General features: G+C 42.9%; 2 protein-coding genes across 6 annotated transcripts in view; both read left to right on the top strand.

Moving 5' to 3' along the window:
* Positions 1–2818, top strand: part of LOC110521686 (capping protein, Arp2/3 and myosin-I linker protein 3) — a 51327-nt gene extending 48509 nt beyond the window's left edge. For 2 of the 4 annotated variants that reach the window (XM_036968670.1, XM_021599447.2), the window contains 2 exons: positions 65–136; positions 394–2818. In XM_036968670.1, coding sequence (XP_036824565.1) covers positions 65–136; positions 394–449 — 128 coding nt within the window. In that variant the 3' untranslated portion in view covers positions 450–2818. Of the gene's footprint in view, positions 1–23; positions 137–393 lie in introns of all 4 variants that reach the window. The other 2 variants (XR_002473179.2, XM_021599448.2) reach the window with 2 other exon arrangements.
* A 10451-nt stretch (positions 2819–13269) lies between these two features.
* On the top strand, positions 13270–23095 carry LOC110522778 (transcription factor MafA-like). Of its 2 annotated transcripts, none has more exons than XM_036968669.1 (5): positions 13270–13501; positions 18178–18990; positions 19154–19435; positions 20394–20612; positions 21295–23095. In XM_036968669.1, exons 2-5 carry the CDS (start codon positions 18364–18366, stop codon positions 21439–21441), a joined length of 1275 nt encoding a protein of 424 aa, XP_036824564.1. In that variant the 5' UTR covers positions 13270–13501; positions 18178–18363; the 3' UTR covers positions 21442–23095. The 2 variants fall into 2 exon arrangements, with proteins under 2 accessions (XP_036824564.1, XP_036824563.1); XM_036968668.1 differs by having other exon boundaries at positions 18171–18990.
* The last annotated feature ends 1330 nt before the right edge of the window (positions 23096–24425 follow it).

The following is a 24425-nucleotide window of genomic DNA, read 5'->3' as shown; positions in this document are numbered from 1 at the left end:
TCAATATCATTTTGTCGTTACAGTGTATGACAGTGTATGATTGACGGTGGTATATGGTGTGCAGGTGAGGAAGCAGTGAGACCTCAAGCCCCAGTGAAACCCCAGAGGAACAGAAAGGCTATGTCTTGTGACACAGGTACGTACACCTGTCAGCCTGTATGCCTGTCTGCCTGTCTGCCTGTCTGCCTGTCTGTCTGTCTGTCTGTCTGTCTGTCTGTCTGTCTGTCTGTCTATCTGTCTGTCTGTCTGTCTGTCTGTCTGTCTTTCCAATAGTTAGTCAGTATGCTTGTATTGATCTGTGGGTGTGTGTTTGTGTGTGTTAATATGTGCCTCATGATCACACACTGTCTGACTGTTACCTTGTACAGTATTTCCTGTGTTCATTTACCCCAGGCACTGACAGGGATGCCCTAATAATCTCGAGAAGCCCTCAAATCGCAAACCTGTGAAAAAACCTAGACTACTCCAGAACAGAAACAAATCCTTGGACTATCCTGGTCTCTCTGCCTCTGTCGCTCTCTCTCTCTTTCTCTCTCTCTCTCTGCCTCTGTCTCTGTGAGAATGGGAGCATGTGTTTCCTCTCATACTTAATGCATAAAAACAGATATGTTTCTTTGGATACAGCTATATTTGTGTGTTTTTGGTTTTACCATCATTGTGGGGACCAGAACTGTTCACAAGAATATAAATATCTGGGGACAAATGTGTGTGTGTGTGTGCGTGCGTGTGTGTGTGTGTGTGTGAGTGTGTGTGTGTGTGTCTCAGACTAAACAAAGCAACGTTTTCAATCACCCCTTAGGTCGGAATAGAACTCAAACATGACTTCACTGTTGTTAATTATCTGATCAAATTGTGTCTAATGAGATTAATCAGTAATCAGGAATGTCTCTCGTTCTGTGCTCTCCCAGACAGCGTCAACTCAGCGTCTGTTAGCAGAGAGCTGTTGTAATGTCGATGGAATTAAGCTGCTTCAGACCAACCAGCCAGAGGGTTGTCATGACAACTGGGCAGCATTTTGTCCGATGTGGAAGAGGAGAAATATGCGAGGGAGAAACTAGACTCTAGAGAGAGAGGGAACACACGAATACAGAGAGAGAAAGGGAGAGAGGGGGAGGGGAAGATAAATGTCTTAGAGTGCAAAATGATACGGACATCGCTAAGAATAACTTACCTACTGCGGTATTATTGGAACACACACATGCTATTCCTAGTCGGTCTCTGTCTGTCCCTTGCCCTCACTGTCTGCTTTCCTGTCATCTCAATGGAAACCTGCTGAACTGTTTTGCAGCTATTCGAATGGTGTTTGCTACTTTTGAAAAACTACTGAATTGTTGTCTGCACTTACAAAATGGCTAAAACACTGTCATGCTATAATGCTAAGGGGCCAAACATTGGAGCATTTTTGTTATCATTATTGAGAGTTACACTTTATTTTGTATTATTATTGTTTATGTAAACCAAGCTATGTGGCTAAGCTCGACTAAAGAAAGGAATGTGTCTATTAGAATGTTATTTCTAAATCTGCAATGCAATTTGACTGCTGTGAACGTTGGTTGCCATAGTTGAAACTTGAGAATGAGTTGTTGCATATTATTAAATGAAATATTTATATCTAGTTCTGCTTTCATGGACTGAAAGGTAATATATTTTATAGAAAAATTCAATAAAAAAATATTATATGAGTATACCCTGTGAATGAATAAAAATGCTGTACTGGAATACACACTGAGAATGTCATCCTTTTTGTGGTTTGGTTCATAATAGGATAATAAAGGGAGGTAAACGATTTTGCCTTCCAAACTGCGTTCACTATGCTGTTTAACCACAGAATTACCACTCTGGGTCATAATACTTTAACCAGCAGGGTGGCAGCTACATTAGGCCTCCTGTAATTATCCCTAACAGCAGGTGGCGACCAACCCCAACAAATGAAAGGCGGACCTCTCAGCAACAGAAAGACTCATAATCTAGAACACCAAACACGTGAGCTGCTGAGAAGCAGTCTTGCTGGTTGTCATTAGCAACCATGTCATGGCCCTATTTCTGAAGATGGTGGAATGAGTCAAATATGGGCTTTGGCTGGCTGGTGTGCTAAGTACTAATGAGCTATTCATATGGAAATGTAATGAAAAGCTGCTTCTTCAAACTCTGTAATTAAAACTTGAAAATACGGTTCTACCACTGTGCCTACAGATATAGAATCCTAAATTGATCACTCTTGTTGCTGAGAATTTTCCTCCACTGCAGGACATGCAGATGAGCTTCGTTATTTATATAAATTCCTACTTAAAACAAACACGAATCAATGGTGATATTAACAGTTTTGCACTTTTCATGTAGCCTACTTTTGGCCAGCTAGTAGCCTAACCACCGATACTAAAACATTCAAATGCTGTTGCTGCAGGATTATTTTTCCTGGTCAGATTAAGATCCCACACCTGTAACTTCTCATATCGTTGAATCTGTGTCTGATGATTCAATGCATCATTTTGTCGATAACTGTTTTAAGCCGTAGATATTTATGTGTGATTGTAGTTGTTTGAAATGCATTTCCACACTTGTGGACTGTCTTCATGGGGTGGATGGTGGAGTGGGTGGGAGGAGGCCCGACAGACAAAAGACACAGGATCTTATATTGATCTATTTTATCATTGGCTTTCATGCACCTGGCAGTTAATCATCGGGATTAGAAAGAAAAACACTTACTTAATATCCTCTCTTGGATATGTTGACTTAATTTGACTGTCTGGACTTATTGTCCTACCGTCTATCAATATGAAAGGCCGTTTTCTATTACTCTACATTTACCCCCCCCCCCCAAAAAAAAAATATATTATATATAATATATATAAAAAATATATATTTTTTTTTTAATAAAATTGTTTAAAAATACTGTATTTGAATATCAAATCATTTCTGGGTAACAATGAAGTACCTTACTGTAATAGTTTTCCATGAAAGTGGTCAAAAAGAAACAAAGAATTTGGGGGGGCAGAAAAATATTTCTCAAGCTAAAATGTCAGGACTGTCTGAGAGTGGTCTGAGTGGGGAGGGGAAGGTGATGTATTAACCACAGTGTGGATCAATCCACCAGGGCAGAAGGGCATAATGGGAGGAAAATGTAGCCTAACCTGAAAACTAGCTGTTATTGGTAGAGATGTTTGGAACTGGTCTATTAACTTATATGCAACTCCACCCAAAACCTACTGATTAAAATGTCCTGTGTTGATTGTATTTTCAACCAGTAACTATTAGGAAATAACAGCTGAAATGATCAGGCCTCTCCAGAAGGTTTGTATGAAACATAGTAAAAGTAGAAGAGAATAGGAAAAACAATTATTGGTGTTTTAAGGACAATATAGGAAATACAATAGATGTGAAAATGTTTAGCAATTCAATTTCAGCCTGAAAGCATTTTTTATTCAAAATTAAAGAAATGTTATTTTTTTGGCTTGACACTTTATATACACTGAACAAAAAATGTACATGCAACAATCTGTCAGTATCTAGTGTGACCACCATTTTCCTCATGCAGTGCGACACATCTTCTTCGCGTAGAGTTGATCAGACTGTTGATTGTGGCCTGTGGAATGTTGTCCCACTCCTCTTCAATGGCTGTGCAAAGTTGTTGGATATTGGTGGGAACTGGAACACGCTGTTGTACACGTTGATTCCAAACATGCTCAATGGGTGACATGTCTTGTGAATATGCCATGGAAGAACTGAGACATTTTCAGCTTACAGGGATTGTGTACAGATCCTTGCGACATGGGCCACCACATTATCATGCTGAAACCTGAGGGGATGGCAGCGGATAAATGGCATGACAATGGAGCTCAGGATCTCATCACGGTATCTCTGTGCATTCAAATTGCCAAAATGCAATTGTGGGGCACTTTGTTCAACCATGGGGCACTTTGTTCACGTTGACATCAGAAAACCGCTTGCCCACACGACACCACACGTGTTATCTGCTATCTGCCCGGTCCAGTTGAAACCGGGATTCATCCATGAAGAGCACACTTCTCCAGTGTACCAGTGACCATCGAGTCGGTTATGACGCCGAACTGCAGTCAAGTCAATGATGACGAGCACGCAGATGAGCTTTCCTGAGATGGTTTCTGACAGTTTTGCAGAAATTCTTTGGTTGTGCAAAACCACCGTTTCATCAGCTGTCCTGGTGGCTGGTCTCAGACGATCCCGCAGGTGAAAAAGCCAGATGTGGAGGTCCTGGGCTGGCGTGGTTTCATGTGGTTTGCTGTTGTGAGGCTGGTTGGACGTTCTGCCAAATTCTCTAAAACGACATTGGAGGCGGTTTATGGTAGAAAAATGTACATTCAATATTTTGGCAACAGCTCTGGTGGAAATTCATGCGATCAGCATGCCAATTGCACACTCTGTCAAAACTTGAGACATCTGTGGCATTGTGTCGTGATAAAACTACTCAACTAATATTTCTATATATTGTGTATGCTTTTAAAAAAACGTTTTTACTCAAACCAACCATGTGTCGGATTGGACCTGTATGTTTGACACTCCTGCTCTAGAGCCTACCCTTCTTACCTCTTCAAAGTAGGAGGATGCATATGCAAATAAAAGACGACTGGTCATTTGTCAGAATAATTACATCCTGTGGGCCAAAAAGTCCATCCCAACTGAACGGGCAAAAATTTCACTAAAAGGGCATTATCATAATGTTCACAATTTCAGAGTGTTATTTTGGCCTCATATTGTGGAAATATATATATATATTTTTTAAACACTTTTTGACTGTGCTGCCCCTTTACACTGCCAGTAAAGTGCTGAAGCAATCAAGATTACTATGAGCGGAATTGTTAGATACTCCACCTGAAATTGGAAAAATGTGTCACCTCCTCATGCCCACTGGTGCACCATTGCCTGGCTCATAGTAAATGACATGTTGTACCTTTTCATAATAGGGCCCTATAGACCCAGAGTAAAGAGAAATGGTAGCCAAGGACTGATGTGTGTGATCGGTTGTGGTCAATAGTTTACAGTAGACACTATAGTGTGTGTCTGAGTGCCGCCCTCGCCCTCGCCCCCGCTGTGTCAGAGTCTGACAGGTCTCACATGTGTTGATTCCCTCCACACAGAGCTGACGCCCCCTCGGCTGAAAAGACTACCGGTAATCACAATTATTATCAGACTTTAAATACCACTATCACAATTCTCTGCAATTACTATTGAGTTCCTGTCACCCTGTGTATATACAGTACTACCTTCAGCCCCAAATGTAGTGCCACGCATTTAGGATTACTTTCTCTGTTTTTTCTCAATCGGTTTTTCAGAACTTTGTGTTGAGTTTGTTGTACAGTATTATGTGTATGTCTTAAAGTTATTATAAAGTGATTGAAATATGTCTGTACAGAATGAATCTATCTCCCTAGCATTACAAGACCATAATGTGCGTATTATACCAAATGCACTATATATACAAAAGTATGTATGGACACCCTTTCAAATGAGCGGATTAGGCTATTTCAGCCACACCTGTTGCTGACAGGTGTATAAAACCGAGCACACAGCAATGCAATCTCCATAGACAAACATTGGCAGTAGAATGGCTCAGTGACTTTCAACGTGGCAGTGTCATAGTATGCCATCTTTCCAACACGTCAGTTCGTCACATTTCTGCCCTGCGCAGGTCAACTGTAAGTTTTATTATTGTGAAATGGAAACTTCTAGGCACACAACTACTCAGTCGCGAAATGGTAGACCACACAAGATCCCAGAACGGGACAGATGAGTGCTGAAGCGCGTAGCGCATAAAAATAGTCTGTCCTCAGTTGCAACACTCACTACTGAGTTCCAAACTGCCTTTGGAAGCAACGTCAGCACAATAACTGTTTGTCGGTAGATTCATGAAATGGGTTTCCATGGCCAAGCAGCAGCACACAAGCCTAAGATCACCATGTGCAATGCCAAGCATCGGCTGGAGTGGTGTAAAGCTCCCTGCCATTGGACTCCGGAGCAGCGGAAACGCGTGCTCTGAAGTGATGAATCACGCTTCACCATCTGGCAGTCCGACGGACGAATCTGGGTTTGGCAGATGCTAGGAGAACGCTGCATAGTGCCAACTGTAAAGTTTTGTAAAGGAGGAATAATGGTCTGGGACTGTTTTTCATGCTTTAGGCTAGGCCCCTTAGTTCCAGTAGGGAAATCTTAACACTACATCTTAAAATCTTAACACTATATAATGACATTCTAGACAATTTTGTGGTTCCAACTTTGTGGCAACAGTTTGGGGAAGAACCTTTCCTGTTTCAGCATGACAATGCCCCCGTGGACAAAGTGAGGTCCATATAGAAATGGTTTGTCGAGATCGGTGTGGAAGAACTTGACTGGCCTGCACAGAGCCCTGACCTCAACCCCATCGAATACCTTTGGGATGAATTGGAACGCCGACTGCGAGCCAGACCTAATCGCCCAACATCAGTGCCCGACCTCACTAATGGTCTTGTGGCAAAATGGAAGCAAGTCCCCACAGCAATGTGGAAAGCCTTCCCAGAAGACTGGAGGCTGTTATAGCAGCAAAGGGGGGACCAACTCCATATTAATGCCCATGATTTTGTAATGAGATGTTCGACGAGACTACTTTTGGTCATGTAGTGTATTTTGAGTTCTGAAAGGCTTTACAGGGTTGCATGAATATGTTCCAGTGTAATCCCAAAAACTAGCGAGGGAGGGGTAACGGAAGGGAGCGATGAAGGGAAGGGAGGAAAGATAGAGGAGGAGGGGAGGATGGAGGAGGACTAGGGAGGGGAGAGAATTAACAGATTTAGTGCCATCTCTCAGTTTGGGAGAGCCACTTAGTATCGACCACCTTAATCCCTTCATCCCTCTCTTCCTTCTTATCCCTCTTTACCTCTGTCTCTGTATCTGTCTACTCGCTGTCTCTCTCTCTCCCTCTCTCTCTCTGTCTGTCTGTCTCCCCCTCTCTTTTCTTTATGTGTCTGTATTTTTGTCTATTCAGATGAGTCTTTTTAATGCCTATGTTTGTGTGGCTGTTCAGATCCAGCCCTGTAGCCTTCTGTATACTGCTGAAATGTTGTAGTTATTAAGCTATCCATAGCCATTCTCTAACTGGAACATATAATTCTCCAGGGAGGAGATGGTCGGCTAGGGTCATTCATCTATTCAGGCGGAACTAATGGTAATTTGTGGTACAGGAATTGCTGTTCTCTGCAAGTATGCGAATTAAAATGAAGAGTGGTTGCCATGGCAAAAAAATGGAAAAGGTGCGTTGCAGCATACAGTAGCTCATCTGTGATGACTACACACAGTATGTCACTACGGTCCATAGACCAGGTACAGATATTTAGAAATTAATTGTTGGGAAGTTTTAGAATCAAGAGAAATGAAATTAGGAGCCTACACATCTAATAGAAAAACATGTTAAAACTAGTAACATGATCGTGATTAATATTGGACTGAAGTATTGACACTTCAGGTGGGGTGGGGTGGGGGGGGGGTGAAGCAATAGTCGTTGGAGGGGGGGCTGCTGACAGCTTAAAGACGCTTTAATAAAGCGTGGGTATCTGTTAATCTGATGCCAGTTACAGAAGCAGAATCAGCTCTCTAATCCATTGACTAGCCTGATAATCCCACTCACAACGAGACCTCACTCATTAAGTAAACAAGTAAACACACACACACACACACACACACACAGACAAACAACACATACTGTTGAAACTGATGCCAGACAGCTCATGGTACCAGTACTGTGCGGAACCGTTTCTGGCATTGGTAACTCTCACTTCTAAGAATTGGGGTGAAATCAATTAATCCTAATTGGAATCTACCCATAATACTGTCTGTGAGAAAAGGGGGTGGGGGGGGTGGGGAGGGGGTGGGGGGGTGAAGGAGGGAGAATTAAATGGGAAAGATACAGTGGGGCTTAACAGTTGAAGTGGTGGATTAGATCTATTTTACAATAATACTGAGATTAGACACAGACACACAGGGGAGGGAGGGAGATGGACTATAAACAACTGTTGCATCAGTGAATAATCCATAAAATAAAGAACTGGAAGAGGAGAACAAATTGTAAAAACTTTAGGGTAAACTATTCATTATTTGTAGTAGAACATTATCTGACTGTGTACCTGACATTCACCTGTGTTTCCTGTGCGTTGTTTTACAGTGCACTGTTGTCCTCAATATTGTTGTGGACTCAGGATATAGTAGGAGAGGGATGGACTGAGAAAAATATACACAGAGACATAATAAACAGTCATTTTCATGTCTCAAAGAAAGAATAGGGTTAAGGCAGGTTATACTGCGTGCATGGGAAGTGAGATAGAGAGTGAAGGAGGCAGATCCTGCGAGGGAGGTGCCCTGTTCTGTGTAATCCTGCTTCTTGTAACAGAGTTAGTCAGGCTTAGGACATGTATCTGTGGGATCAGAGGGAGTTAGAGGGTCCCTCCAGACCAAAACCTCACACCATCTGTCTCAGTCAGTGCCCTGCCCTGCTCAAAAACAGGCCAAATCGCTATTTTACTCCCTGAAGTCCCTCTGCCTCCATTCTCCGTTTTCTCTACTATCCTTTTGACCCTATGACCCAGGACAGGAGCTGTTTTATCGTATTAGGGTAAACAAACTGAGGTGGCTGTGGGGTTGGGGTGCGTCACTGGCTCTGTGGCAGGAAGAGCAACCCGCTCGTGTGGCTAATTATTGCCCTAGGCCGAAGCCTGGCCCTCTGCTCAACCACACAACACAAAGAGCCGTGAAATACCTACTACACATATTACACTCAAAACTGCGCATGCCAAACCCGAGTGTGATTATTACAGTAACTTATGTGGATAGCAGCTCAGACTGCTCCATTTTCAGTGACTCAATAGAAAAACCATGAGTGGCTCTAAAGAAAAACCTTTGCTATCATCATTTTAGAGGGGTGCAGCAGCATCACTTCTGAAAGTTAGCCAGCTGACATTGATAAACACACAGATATAGCCCTACATTTTCCGGTTAAAAATGGGAAAATGTATAATGGGTGGTTGGGAGCATTGAGTCGGTTACCGTTTCAATCTCTTCATAGATTCATAAATATGAGGTTATTTCAGAATAGCTGGCTGATTCATTGATTATAAATCACTGTATCCAACCATCGCTGCGGTAGACTACCTGCAGGTGAGGAATCGGAGCATCTGAAAGGTAGCACAATGTTTCGAATCAGCTGAGGGGATTGAGAGAAATTGATAGCCTCATTCTATTAAAGCACTGCTGGAGTGTTGCTGTTCAGATGAAAGTGCTCAGAACAAGGGATTTTACAAAGGAGAGAAAGATACATGTCGGTTGGTTATGGGCTGAAACAGAGTCAGCTATTGAGGTGTCTGTACGCGGTATCATACTGTATGTGAGTTGTGATGTCTGAGCTATGTTGATGATTACACTACAAGTTTGCATTTCCTGCTCTGCAGGACAATTCTTAGCAACAAAATAGTGATCAAATGAAGATCCTGCTTCTGTATTTGGCATGAAGAATGAGGTAAGTTCCTCTGTACCTCTCTTTGTCCCACAGACTCATGGGAGGCCCTGTTGGTTTAACCACTAAGCTTTCCCCCCGGAAACATAGATGACGGGAGATAGTGAGGGAGAGATAGAAGGGGGGGGGGGGGGGGGGGGTGTATGTCAATTTGTAACTGTTTTTGCAGTTCTAGAGACAGTAGGATTGTCTCTGTGCGTCCTTTCGTTTTGTGTGTGGGTGTCTGTGTGTCCAAGCCTGTTGCACTATGTATTGGTTTTGTTCATAGCCTCCAGATCAGATTTGAGCAGACAATATTAACTCACTGATTACTTAACGAGACATTACTAAGACACAGACTCCGGATCAGATTTGAGCAGACAATATTAACTCACTGATTACTTAACGAGACATTACTAAGACACAGACTCCGGATCAGATTTGAGCAGACAATATTAACTCACTGATTACTTAACGAGACATTACTAAGACACAGACTCCGGATCAGATTTGAGCAGACAATATTAACTCACTGATTACTTAACGAGACATTACTAAGACACAGACTCCGGATCAGATTTGAGCAGACAATATTAACTCACTGATTACTTAACGAGACATTACTAAGACACAGACTCCGGATCAGATTTGAGCAGACAATATTAACTCACTGATTACTTAACGAGACATTACTAAGACACAGACTCCGGATCAGATTTGAGCAGACAATATTAACTCACTGATTACTTAACGAGACATTACTAAGACACAGACTCCGGATCAGATTTGAGCAGACAATATTAACTCACTGATTACTTAACGAGACATTACTAAGACACAGACTCCGGATCAGATTTGAGCAGACAATATTTACTCACTGATTACTTAACGAGACATTACTAAGACACAGACTCCAGATCAGATTTGAGCAGACAATATTAACTCACTGATTACTTAACGAGACATTACTAAGACACAGACTCCGGATCAGATTTGAGCAGACAATATTAACTCACTGATTACTTAACGAGACATTACTAAGACACAGACTCCGGATCAGATTTGAGCAGACAATATTAACTCACTGATTACTTAACGAGACATTACTAAGACACAGACTCCGGATCAGATTTGAGCAGACAATATTAACTCACTGATTACTTAACGAGACATTACTAAGACACAGACTCCAGATCAGATTTGAGCAGACAATATTAACTCACTGATTACTTAACGAGACATTACTAAGACACAGACTCCGGATCAGATTTGAGCAGACAATATTAACTCACTGATTACTTAACGAGACATTACTAAGACACAGACTCCGGATCAGATTTGAGCAGACAATATTAACTCACTGATTACTTAACGAGACATTACTAAGACACAGACTCCGGATCAGATTTGAGCAGACAATATTAACTCACTGATTACTTAACGAGACATTACTAAGACACAGACTCCGGATCAGATTTGAGCAGACAATATTAACTCACTGATTACTTAACGAGACATTACTAAGACACAGACTCCGGATCAGATTTGAGCAGACAATATTAACTCACTGATTACTTAACGAGACATTACTAAGACACAGACTCCGGATCAGATTTGAGCAGACAATATTAACTCACTGATTACTTAACGAGACATTACTAAGACACAGACTCCGGATCAGATTTGAGCAGACAATATTAACTCACTGATTACTTAACGAGACATTACTAAGACACAGACTCCGGATCAGATTTGAGCAGACAATATTAACTCACTGATTACTTAACGAGACAATACTAAGACACAGACTCCGGATCAGATTTGAGCAGACAATATTAACTCACTGATTACTTACGAGACATTACTAAGACACAGACTCCGGATCAGATTTGAGCAGACAATATTAACTCACTGATTACTTAACGAGACATTACTAAGACACAGACTCCGGATCAGATTTGAGCAGACAATATTAACTCACTGATTACTTAACGAGACATTACTAAGACACAGACTCCGGATCAGATTTGAGCAGACAATATTAACTCACTGATTACTTAACGAGACATTACTAAGACACAGACTCCGGATCAGATTTGAGCAGACAATATTAACTCACTGATTACTTAACGAGACATTACTAAGACACAGACTCCGGATCAGATTTGAGCAGACAATATTAACTCACTGATTACTTAACGAGACATTACTAAGACACAGACTCCGGATCAGATTTGAGCAGACAATATTAACTCACTGATTACTTAACGAGACATTACTAAGACACAGACTCCGGATCAGATTTGAGCAGACAATATTAACTCACTGATTACTTAACGAGACATTACTAAGACACAGACTCCAGATCAGATTTGAGCAGACAATATTAACTCACTGATTACTTAACGAGACATTACTAAGACACAGACTCCGGATCAGATTTGAGCAGACAATATTAACTCACTGATTACTTAACGAGACATTACTAAGACACAGACTCCAGATCAGCGAGTTTAGATTCAGAGGATCATGAAAAAGTGTTTGTTATGCATTTCTCCGCTTGATGAATTTCAAAGGGGTAAAGAAAACTGCTCTGTTTCTGAGGCTAATTCCAAGAGACAAGGGGGTGTGAGGGGACATGGGGGTGTGAGGGGACATGGGGGTGTGAGGGGACATGGGGGTGTGAGGGGACATGGGGGCAGGGACAGGCAAAGAACAAAGACATGGATCATGCCCAGATACCTGTATTATTATATCACTTGTCAGTTCCTTTGGTATCTTCGAGTTTACTTTTTCATGTAGAAAATCAAAGAATTATTTGAAGAGAATTGACGTCATTTCCATTACTCCATCTACTCCACAAAACCGCATTTTATGATAATCCAATAGGGTCGTTCTTGAATTGAGATGGCATTTTCATCCCTTGCATTTGAAACACTTTGAGATTACAAATAGTTACACATCATATATGTTTTTGTTGATATTGAACTTTTGATTAATGACAAGTCCTTCATACTGCAACACGGTATGTTTATGCATTGTTTAAAGTGCTTAGGGTAAGCAAATTGGTGTGTAGAGTTCTTGTGACATGTTTTTGTTATTTAGAAATAAATATATATTATTTTAAATGCTAGACAGTGAACAAAAGTATTTATTATATTGTATGGATTAATAAAATCAAAGAAGGCTATTAAAATACTTTTATTTTACTAGTATAATGTGTGTCCCTCAGTTTTATGCATTGGTGTTAATGCCTTCAAAATCACTGGTTACAAAGATATACAAGGACCTTGAGCATTCTCTCCAGTAGCAAACTCTTATCAGGGAGAGATCTATATTAAATAAAATGATTAGATAATCACACCATTTTAGCATGTCATACATTTAAGGGTTTATTTGTGTGTCTAAATCCAAAGAGTTACTTGGTGTTAGCAAATTGAAAATGAAGGGAAATACCATTGTGAGAATTGTTAATCATGTCACTTTTTTAGTAAATGAATCAATTGTTTGGTCCTCACAAGGATAGTAGAAGAAACGTGTGTGTGTGTGTGTGTGTGTGTGTGCATGCGAGTGTATGTAGAGTTGGCTAGGGGGATGGGTGTAGGTGCCTAGGTGTATGTTGCGGAGAGAGAGAGAGAGAGAGAGAGAGAGAGAGAGAGAGAGAGATAGAGAGAGAGAGAGAGAGAGAGAGAGAGAGAGAGAGAGAGAGAGAGAAATTTGAACCATGTTTGCAGAGAGCCATGGCTTTAGAGAGGGATATAGGGGTGAGAGAGAACAGGGGAGCGTGACGAAGAGAGGGAGAGAAGGATTTGCAACAGAGAGGAGAGAGAGGGGGCAGTGATACTCAGTGACAGAGTACCATATACACTCACATGCGCACACACCCTCTCTCTCTTTTTTTTCGCTCTCTCTGTGTACGCGTGTCTGTAAATCACTCATTCAGTTTAGTCACTGTTGTGGGGGGAAATGGTGAGAGGACCTCCAAACCTATCATCCAGTCTATGACCTACGGTAAGAACTTGTTTTCAACCTGTCTGTCTCTACACATCCTTTTCTCATTCCCCCTCATCACTCTCTCTTTCGGGGCTTTATCTCTCCCTAGTTCTATTCTACTCTTTTCTCTCTCTTTCCCCATGTCTCTCTTTCTTTCTGTCGGTTCTTTCTCCCTCTACTCTGGGCCGAAGCCAGGTTGAGGCCTCTGGGGCGTCCCATCACAGTTTGCTCTCTCTCTGTCACGGTCCATTGGGGACATCAGGGGGTACAATTAATGTGTTGAGCATTGGAGTGGAACCAGTAGAAACATCTGTCTGACATGAGTTATCATTATTCATTTGACATTAATGACGATGTTCATCATCAGTATAATCAGTGCTGTTACTGATTTTTTGTTGTGGAACTAGTGGGTGATGGTGTCCTATTCATTTTGTGGTTGTTGTTCCTGAATCTTATTTCAAATGTACTCATTTAGCACTGTATTTAGAAATAGGCACGTGCACATGATCAGACAGCTTTTCAGTTTGTTTATGTATTTGTTTTGTGGTAGTTAGCCAACAGTCGAAGTTTCAAAACGTTCTAACATGAAAAAGATTGCAGAAAGATGGAGCGTCTCTGTCTGAATGTAATATATTTTGACATGTTCAGTGAATGTTGGAGAATGCCTTTGAGGTCTCCTGCTGTAAGACTGTTTGTTGTCCTGTAATTCATATTTATCCACAAAATATCCAGGTAAGTTATCTGCACTGTATAAAGTGTTTCTTAGTTCAATTTCCCTTAAGGAATAAAACAGCAGAGAAAAGTTACAGGGCTTCATTCATTCGCAAACGTTGCTTTGAAACGTTTTTAAAAAAGAATGTATCGGATTTAGGACACTATTCAATCTGTACCGTTGAAGCGGTACAGATTGCTCGATATACATTTTAAGGTAATTCCGGATTGAGTCAATATATGCAGCGTTTACCGTGAATGACATATGCAGCGTTTACCGTGAATGACATATGCAGCGTTTACCGTGAATGACATATGCAGCGTTTACCGTGAATGACATATGCAGCGTTTACCGTGAATGACATATGCAGCGTTTATTGTGAATGACATATGCAGCGTTTACCGTGAATGACATATGCAGCGTTTACCGTGAATGACATATGCAGCGTTTACCGTGAATGACATATGCAGCGTTTATTGTGAATGACATATGCAGCGTTTACCGTGAATGACATATGCAGCGTTTACCGTGAATGACATATGCAGCGTTTACCGTGAATGACATATGCAGCGTTTACCGTGAATGACATATGCAGCGTTTATTGTGAATGACATATGCAGCGTTTATTGTGAATGACATATGCAGCGTTTACCGTGAATGACATATGCAGCGTTTACCGTGAATGACATATGCAGCGTTTACCGTGAATGACATATGCAGCGTTTACCGTGAATGACATATGCAGCGTTTACCGTGAATGACATATGCAGCGTTTACCGTGAATGACATATGCAGCGTTTACCGTGAATGACATATGCAGCGTTTATTGTGAATGACATATGCAGCGTTTACCGTGAATGACATATGCAGCGTTTACCGTGAATGACATATGCAGCGTTTATTGTGAATGACATATGCAGCGTTTACCGTGAATGACATATGCAGCGTTTACCATGAATGACATATGCAGCGTTTACCGTGAATGACATATGCAGCGTTTATTGTGAATGACATATGCAGCGTTTACCGTGAATGACATATGCAGCGTTTACCGTGAATGACATATGCAGCGTTTATTGTGAATGACATATGCAGCGTTTACCGTGAATGACATATGCAGCGTTTACCGTGAATGACATATGCAGCGTTTACCGTGAATGACATATGCAGCGTTTACCGTGAATGACATATGCAGCGTTTACCGTGAATGACATATGCAGCGTTTACCGTGAATGACATATGCAGCGTTTACCGTGAATGACATATGCAGCGTTTACCGTGAATGACATATGCAGCGTTTATTGTGAATGACATATGCAGCGTTTACCGTGAATGACATATGCAGCGTTTACCGTGAATGACATATGCAGCGTTTATTGTGAATGACATATGCAGCGTTTACCGTGAATGACATATGCAGCGTTTATTGTGAATGACATATGCAGCGTTTACCGTGAATGACATATGCAGCGTTTACCGTGAATGACATATGCAGCGTTTACCGTGAATGACATATGCAGCGTTTACCGTGAATGACATATGCAGCGTTTACCGTGAATGACATATGCAGCGTTTACCGTGAATGACATATGCAGCGTTTACCGTGAATGACATATGCAGCGTTTATTGTGAATGACATATGCAGCGTTTACCGTGAATGACATATGCAGAGTTTACCGTGAATGACATATGCAGCGTTTACCGTGAATGACATATGCAGCGTTTACCGTGAATGACATATGCAGCGTTTACCGTGAATGACATATGCAGCGTTTATTGTGAATGACATATGCAGCGTTTACCGTGAATGACATATGCAGCGTTTACCGTGAATGACATATGCAGCGTTTACCGTGAATGACATATGCAGCGTTTACCGTGAATGACATATGCAGCGTTTACCGTGAATGACATATGCAGCGTTTACCGTGAATGACATATGCAGCGTTTATTGTGAATGACATATGCAGCGTTTACCGTGAATGACATATGCAGCGTTTACCGTGAATGACATATGCAGCGTTTATTGTGAATGACATATGCAGCGTTTACCGTGAATGACATATGCAGCGTTTACCGTGAATGACATATGCAGCGTTTACCGTGAATGACATATGCAGCGTTTATTGTGAATGACATATGCAGCGTTTACCGTGAATGACATATGCAGCGTTTACCGTGAATGACATATGCAGCATTTACCGTGAATGACATATGCAGCGTTTATTGTGAATGACATATGCAGCGTTTACCGTGAATGACATATGCAGCGTTTACCGTGAATGACATATGCAGCGTTTACCGTGAATGACATATGCAGCGTTTACCGTGAATGTGGTCTCCGCTAACACAGGAACATTGCGTTTAAATTTAAATCACGCTGTACCAGGCCTTCTTAACTAGCACTCGTATTTTACCTCCCCATGCAAACCTTTTCCTCATGTGGGTGCTAGCAAGCTAACAAGAATACTAGGTACTGCTAGTTATAAACAGCCAATCTAAAGGGCTGGAAGCTTTAGTGAACTTCGATTGGGCAATAGCGCTGCGACATCACGTAGTATTTGCATAAAGTTCAGCTATCCCCAACTTTGGTTCCGCCCTGGTCATGCTCCCTCGCCAATGCTCGCATCGCCCAATGGTCCCCCCGCCCACTTCGTTTCCCTCCAGTGAAAATGAATGGAGCCTCCATTGTTTCATCGCCCTCCTCATGTTATATTAACACGTACTGTCATGTTTAACTTCAGCGATACGGATTGAAAAGAGCCCAACATTTCATGGGCTTGGAAATCTCCTTTGATATTGGGAATGCTAATGCTAGTGAATGTGTTTTGAAAAATGTAAATATACTTTGACTTGTTAGGTTATGAAATGACTGAGGTGTCTTTCAATTACGAACATTCTGAAGCCGTGAGATGGGGTAGAAGTTATATTATATTGCAGTTCATTATCTTGAGCAGGGTGTCCCAAACTCAGTCCTGCCCCCAGTGTGCACGCTCTGGTTTTTGCCCTAGAACTACACAGCTGATTCAAATCATCAAAGCTTGATGAGGAGTTGGTCATTTGAATCAGCTGTGTAGTGATAGGGCTAAAAAACGAAATGTGCACCCAGGGGTGGCCCCAGGACCGAGTTTAGGAAACCCTGATCTAGAGTGCACTGTCTTTGCTGGTTTGTCCCCGAAATTCAGATAGCATTGAAATGACAGACAGCAAGACTCAGTGAAAAAGATTAGTGGGACTTGACTATGGTCAATTATTTCATTATCACACCATTCCAGTCATGTGATGTTACACATGGTGTCAAAAAAAACAAAGTCTCTATTGTTTGATAAAGCCTATATCAGACATTGGTCTTTGCTGCTTAATAGCATGTTTATGACTGGCATATAGTAGGAGTGTTAGTCATATAGTAAGACAAGAATGTAAGACACATTTCTATAAAATATAATTGCTATCAGTGGGTAGACGTAGGACAGGTAGATATGGATATGGATCCATGTGTGTGTGGGTGTGTGTGTCTCTATGAGGGACAATGGGGATCTGGTGAGGATTATTCGCTTAATACTTCAACATATAAACAGACCATTGGACACATACTCACACCGGAGAACAGCACTACCTAACATACTGCTGTAGAATCACTTCATTGAGTGCACAGGGTGACAGTTCTGATTTCTCTACTTTCTGGAAAGTTGCTATAATTGTTTTGTAACTGGTTTATTACTTGTACATGCTGACAAATTGTAAGACATACAGAAAGAGGTCTGGTGAAGAGGTCATTGGCAGTATGACGTGTTCAATTCTGTTCTTCCGTCTATGGCCAGATTGTTGTTCTTGTGTTTGTTTGCCACATCCTGTCCTCTTCTCTGTCCTATTGATGTTATCTTGACCTCAGTTCCTGTCTACCTAACACATAGAGATGACTTTGTACCAACTTTGAGAGAACAATCATCTATGCCATTTTCTCTCTCTCACAAGGACACAGGAAGACTGATTTTTCCACAGAGGACATTCGTCAGTCAGTCCATAACTGGACACCAGGGCTGTCTGAGAGTCTGGAGGCATCAGGCCTGTGGTTGTGTATGGATTGCTGCTGCACTAAAACAGAGAGGTGGATTAACACACAACCCTGACACACGGACAAACTCAGTCTGTTCCCAAAGCGGTGGCCATGTCGTCTCCCTCTCTTCCCATGCCCTCCCTCCCCCCCAGTCCACTGGCCATGGAGTACCTCAATGACTTTGACCTCCTCAAGTTTGAGGTGAAGCCTGACAGTCCTCCTCTTCCTCCCTCCTGTACGCTCCCCAAGACTGGCCTCCCCCTCGATCCCTCCAGTTCCCCCGGCCCCTACACCAACCACCCTCCCCAGGACTCCAGCCTCAGCTCCAGCCCATACAACTCCCTGCCCCCCTCTCCAACGCTGAGCGATGCCCACCCACCTCCCTCAGCCTCCTCCTCCCTCTCTTCTTCCTCCTCCTCCTCCATCTCCTTTCCCCTGTCCATCTCAAACAGCTACACCTCTGGCATCAGTTCGGGCTCTCAGGGGAATATGGAGGGTAGCCCCTCCCATGGGGGTGCCCAGGGTCCTAACCCTGCTTCTTTGGAAGACCTGATCTGGCTGGCAGCACTGCAGCAACAGTTTGGAGGGGAGCCGGGGGGGCCTGCATCCCTGTTGGGGGCATTGGGAGGAGGGCCAGAGCGGGGAGACAGAGAGAGGGGGCCGGTTGCCAGCTTCCTGGGCTGTGAGGACGCAGTGGAGGCTCTACTGAACTCAGCTGCTGCAGCTGTTAGCTCGCAGGTATGTAACACTGTCCAACTTGTCTAAGGATGTCTGTAAATAATATGTTGTTATTCTCTTCTGATAGTGGGTTCGTAATAACATGTATAGACTATAATCAGTGTTTCTATTTCTCTCTCTCAACCTCTTTCCAACCCTCCACTACATCTCTTCTCTCTCTCAGTTTCCAGTGCTTTCCCAGAGTTCCAGCAGTAACCTTGGGGATTCAGGAAGTGACAGTGGAGGTGACATCTCCTGCTCCAAGGGGACAGATATGTGCCACCGTCCACTCCTCTACCTCTCCTCTGGCCCCCAATCACTCCCTAACGCCAACCCTTCCTCGGCAACCTACCCACAACCCCAGAGCCCCTCTGGCCGACTTCATCACCATCACCCACATCATCATCATCACCACCCTCACCACCCCATGCATGGCCATCATCTTCACCATCATCATCACCTCCAAGTAATTAATGGGGTCAAGGGGCGTGACAGTATGCAACAAAAGATGGTAGAATAACTGAGATAAGTGTCACTGTGGGAAGGCTAGCAACAATAGCACAACACCGGTTGGAGCTGGAGCATATGGGAGAGGCGAGGGAGAGGTGATAGAGGGATCATGCTGTAAGGGATTGGGATTAAACCATTAGAACATGATTATGGGTGCATGTCGTGTACCTGCTATAAGTATTGAAAGCATGCCTCAACACTGAGATGACAATGAGTTTGGCTGAAGACATTACATGTTTAAAAATGCATTACTTGTCCTGCAGGGGCAAGAGCAGAATATGGAATTAAATGTAATAATAAATGCATGTATTTGTAATGCGTCAACATTGATAAATGAACTGTGTTAAAGCTAACACTTACTAGGCTACATCAATATTCTCCCCTTAGTCTCCCCTGGCTTTGCAAGAGTAAAGGGTGCTGTGTGTGGGGCTGCTAGTGCTGCCGTATATGGTTCAGTACTGTACTATAGCTGCATTCCCCATCCAGGTGTCTGAGAGAATCTCTATGTACAGTGTGTGAAGCACAGGGTGAGCTTATGATAATATCTGCTATTATTGCCATGTATAATCCTGATCACTGTCACTCACACTCTGTCAGATTACCTGACAGATTATGGACATGTGTGGCCAAAATGTGCCTCCTGACACAAACAGTTGGGCACACTCACATCACACACACACAACCACATATGCACAACTCAGACACACACACACACAAACAATCACAGAATCATACTTAAATAGACGAGCAGACTGTAATCTAATATCAGTATTACGTATAGGCCTATTTATAACTAGTCCACCATATTTCCTACTATACGTAAGTCAGACAAACATGTTTAAGTCCTCTCCACAACTGAAATTCATGTCAACATTTTGAAGTAAGCATCTCTCTCCACCTCTCCCTGTGTGCAGTGTGGTGGGGTGGATGAACGTTTCTCGGACGAGCAGCTAGTGAGCCTGTCAGTGCGGGAGCTGAACAGACACCTGCGGGGCGTCAGTAAGGACGAGGTGGTGCGTCTCAAGCAGAAACGCCGTACGCTAAAGAACCGAGGCTACGCCCAGTCCTGCCGCTACAAACGCTTGCAGCACCGCCACGCACTGGAGTCCGAGAAACACGTCCTCACACAACAGGTAGGATACACACACACAATAACAACAACACACCATTGCCAACAACTCCAAAATAATAGCTCTAAGAACTCTCTAATCTCTCTGTCTCTCTCCTGTCTGTCTCTCTCCTCTCTGTCTCACTCCTGTCTGTCTCACTCCCCTCTGTCTCACTCCTGTCTGTCTCTCTCCTGTCTGTCTCCCTCCCCTCTGTCTCACTCCTGTCTGTCTCTCTCCCCTCTGTCTCACTCCTGTCTGTCTCTTTTCTGTCTGTCTCTCTCCTGTCTGTCTCTCTCCTGTCTGTCTCTCTCCTGTCTGTCTCTCTCCTGTCTGCCTCTCTCCTGTCTGTCTCTCTCCTGTCTGTCTCTCTCCCCTCTGTCTCACTCCTGTCTGTCTCGCTCTTCTCTGTCTCTCTCCTGTCTGTCTCTCTCCCCTCTGTCTCACTCCCCTCTGTCTCACTCCCCTCTGTCTCACTCCTGTCTGTCTCTTTTCTGTCTGTCTCTCTCCTCTCTGTCTCTCTCCTGTCTGTCTCTCTGCTGTCTGTCTCTCTCCTGTCTGTCTCCCTACACTCTGTCTCTCTCCTGTCTGTCTCTCTCCTGACTGTCTCTCTCCTGACTGTCTCTTTTCTATCTGTCTCTCTCCTCTCTGCCTCTCTCCTCTCTGTCTCTCTCCTCTCTGTCTCTCTCCTGTCTGTCTCTCTCCTCAGTTGGAACAACTACAGTGTGAGCTCTCTCGGGTGCTGAGAGAAAGGGACGCCTACAAGGCTCGCTATGAGAAGCTCATCAGTACAAACAAGGCTCAACCTACCCGCGCCAACAACTCCCCCTCACCACCCCCTGATTACTTCCTCTGAGGATATACCCATGGTGGAGGACAAAAAAGTGAGAGATGTGAGCGGTGTGTGAAAGAGGAGGTCAGCCTAAATAAGGCTGTCACTGAGTAATCAGACTTGGGGAGGAAGGGAGGGAGGGTTTGGTGTGTGTTTGCGTGTGTGAAGGTTGGCAGATGGGTAGTGGGGTTAGGACAAGGTCCTATATGACTGTCAAATTAGCCCGCTGAGCAATCATGTGGACTGTTAACTAAGGGTTAGAATCGATCCCTATATTTATTCATAAACAGGACTAATGGTGAAAACTGATATCACTGTGACGTTCATAGTAGCACAAAGACCCAATGAGACATTTTCAGGATGCATCCTGCGCTGGTGAAATCAGGGCATTGAAGGACACAGGTCATCCTCAGACTGACCAATGCGCAACCAAGGGCTTGTCTTCAATAAAAAGCTCCATTGCATAATTCATCGCCCCTATCAACTGATCTATGCATATTTCTTTCAAGCAGAACAAATGAAAAGATGAACTTATGTCCAGACAATGGATGGGTTGAATCCATTCCCTGACAACACACTGACAACACCCAACACAGTGTGATGGTGTAGGTCCGCTGGGCTCATTGGAAACCCAAAAGTCTGAGTAGTGCAGTGGTGCAGGATGTGTGGGGGTGTAGGATGATCTTCAAGTGTCCATGACATGCAGTTGTACTCACCAGCTAATATTTCACAGTTGCCTACCAAGACGTTTTTACTCACCAAGACATGTTACTCACTATCACATTTGAAAGAAGAAGAATCATAGAAAAAGAATGTACAAGGATCATTTTCCTGAGAGTATTATTGTGGTTGTGCTAAATGAATACGGAGATACACTCATGTATAGAATTTATGCATTTAGAAAAAGCATGCAAACGAATCCATACTTTGCTTGTTGAAAATAACAAAACTATGACAATGAAGAATAATTGCGGTGTGCCATCTGTGATTGGTGTTTTGTTTCAAGAGGATGAACGGACATCCCAAGAGAGCTCTTCTGTCAACTTGTACTGTAGGAACTCCACAATCAATCAGCTTTCCCACTAAGACGTAAAGCAAGAGACTGTGGTTGATGTAGTTGTTGTGGTCAATTTGGTCTGTACAAAGAAAATCCATCAAAAAGGCAGAGTGCAAAATGATATGTGTGACTGTGTACTGTCGTCCAACTTTAATATTACAATCTAGGGTGAGCTGAAAACACTTTTGTAAGAGAGCGACGAACATAATGCGACAAGCACCACAGAGCTGGACACTGTGGATTCTCAAAGACTGGGGTGAAATGCAAGAAAATGCAGACATTCAGAGACATCTCGTGAAATTTGACCAGGATGGCGACATTAGAGCTGTTTGTTTTGGCTAGGTGTAGGTTAATTAAGTGATTTCTCTGTTTTATTTATTCACTTATTTATTCACAGTATTTATTCATTGTTTATTTATGTACCAATTCTTACTATTTTAATTTGACTGGTTTACAATTTCATCTACAAGCTTAGTGTGTACTTTTATTTCCAAGCAGGATAAATCAATACTCTTTTTTTGATTATTTTCAACAGTTGGATTACAATCATTATTGCCATCATGGCTTATGCTCCTGTTGTAGTGTGGTTTCCTATGAAATAAAGACAATATTTTTACCATCCTTGGTAGCTATGTTTCTTTTCCACTGCTTCTCTGAATTTCTCTCTTTGTCTCCGTTTCACTTGTGCTTTAAACACCTAGTAATCCCTCCCTCGATCCCTCTTCTCTCTCCCTCCCACTTTTCCAATCTCCTGTAGACCTGTTCTATTTACTTCATCCGCTCTTCCATCTCCCTCTCCCTCTATCTCTCTGTCATTCTGTGTCCATCTATAGAGAGGCAGTGACCCTGGTTGAGCTCTGTTTGGGATGACCTCACCCTTGGCCCTGCCTCCCTCTCTGTGTCTCTCGCTCACTCTCTGGCATGTATAATAGGGACAGGATTAGGGCTATAATAGCGCCCTGACTGCTCACTGCCGGAGTCCATTGTAGCATTGTGTGGAGAGGACGTACACAGAGTAACATGAACACTCACCCCACTCACAGTTACACACAGCCACACACACTCACATTCAGGCAGGCACACAACACATATGTTAAAATACACACAGTTTCCAGTGATGCGTAAATTAATTCACATTCATACAATCTCAGCTAGAAAATATTCAAGGTGAAAAATGTAAATGTGTTTTTTTCCCTCTGTAAAATTATCTTTGCAGAGAGCGGGATAGAGAGAGACGAGAAACAGACACTAGCACTGGTGGACTTACCATTAGGGAGAAGAGGCAATTGGCTCAGGCCCGACATCATCAAGGGGCCTCCAGATCCCACGAATAAAAAATAAAAAATATATATAAAAATATACAAAATAATATACAAATAATTTCTCCGCTTGAGGCCCCCACAAGCTCCACTCGAGAAATAATAAGAAAATAAAAAATCTGTCTGTTTAAGCTAGAGATATATACGGTATGTCTTTTTTTTACCCCTTTTTTCGTGACATCCAATCGGTAGTTACTGTCTTGTCCCATCGCTGCAAACCCTATTGACTCGGAAGAGGCCAAGATCAAGAGCCATGCATCCTCCACAACACGACCCTGCCAAGCCGCACTGCTTCTTGACACACTGGTTGCTTATCCCAGAAGCCAGCCGCACCAACGTGTCAGAGGAAACAATGTCCAGCTGGCGACCGAAGTCAGCTTACATGCACCCAGCCCGCCGCAAGGAGTCACTAGAGTAACAAGGACAAGGAAATCCCGGCCAGCCAAACCCTCCCCTAACCCAGATGACCCTTGGCCAATTGTGCACCGTCAATTGTGCGCCACCTCACGCCTTGTGCTCCCAGTCACGGCCAGTCACGGCCAGCTGAACCCAGTTCTGTAGTGACGCCTCAAGCACTGCGATGCACCACTCGGGAGGACCTGAAGTTACTGGGCCGAAAAACGAACGTGCTG

The sequence above is a fragment of the Oncorhynchus mykiss genome, chromosome 30, assembly GCF_013265735.2.
Source record: "Oncorhynchus mykiss isolate Arlee chromosome 30, USDA_OmykA_1.1, whole genome shotgun sequence".
Lineage (NCBI taxonomy): Eukaryota > Metazoa > Chordata > Actinopteri > Salmoniformes > Salmonidae > Oncorhynchus > Oncorhynchus mykiss.
This window is presented reverse-complemented; position numbering and strand designations above follow the sequence as displayed.

Bases quoted from the DNA above. Each gene is read 5' to 3' on its own strand.
- LOC110522778 (XM_036968669.1), top strand. From the start codon at position 18,364: ATGTCGTCTCCCTCTCTTCCCATGCCCTCCCTCCCCCCCAGTCCACTG. The intron at 18,991-19,153 runs GTATGTAACACT...TCTCTCTCTCAG, and splicing joins CTGCAGCTGTTAGCTCGCAG to TTTCCAGTGCTTTCCCAGAG. The intron at 20,613-21,294 runs GTAGGATACACA...CTCTCTCCTCAG, and splicing joins AACACGTCCTCACACAACAG to TTGGAACAACTACAGTGTGA.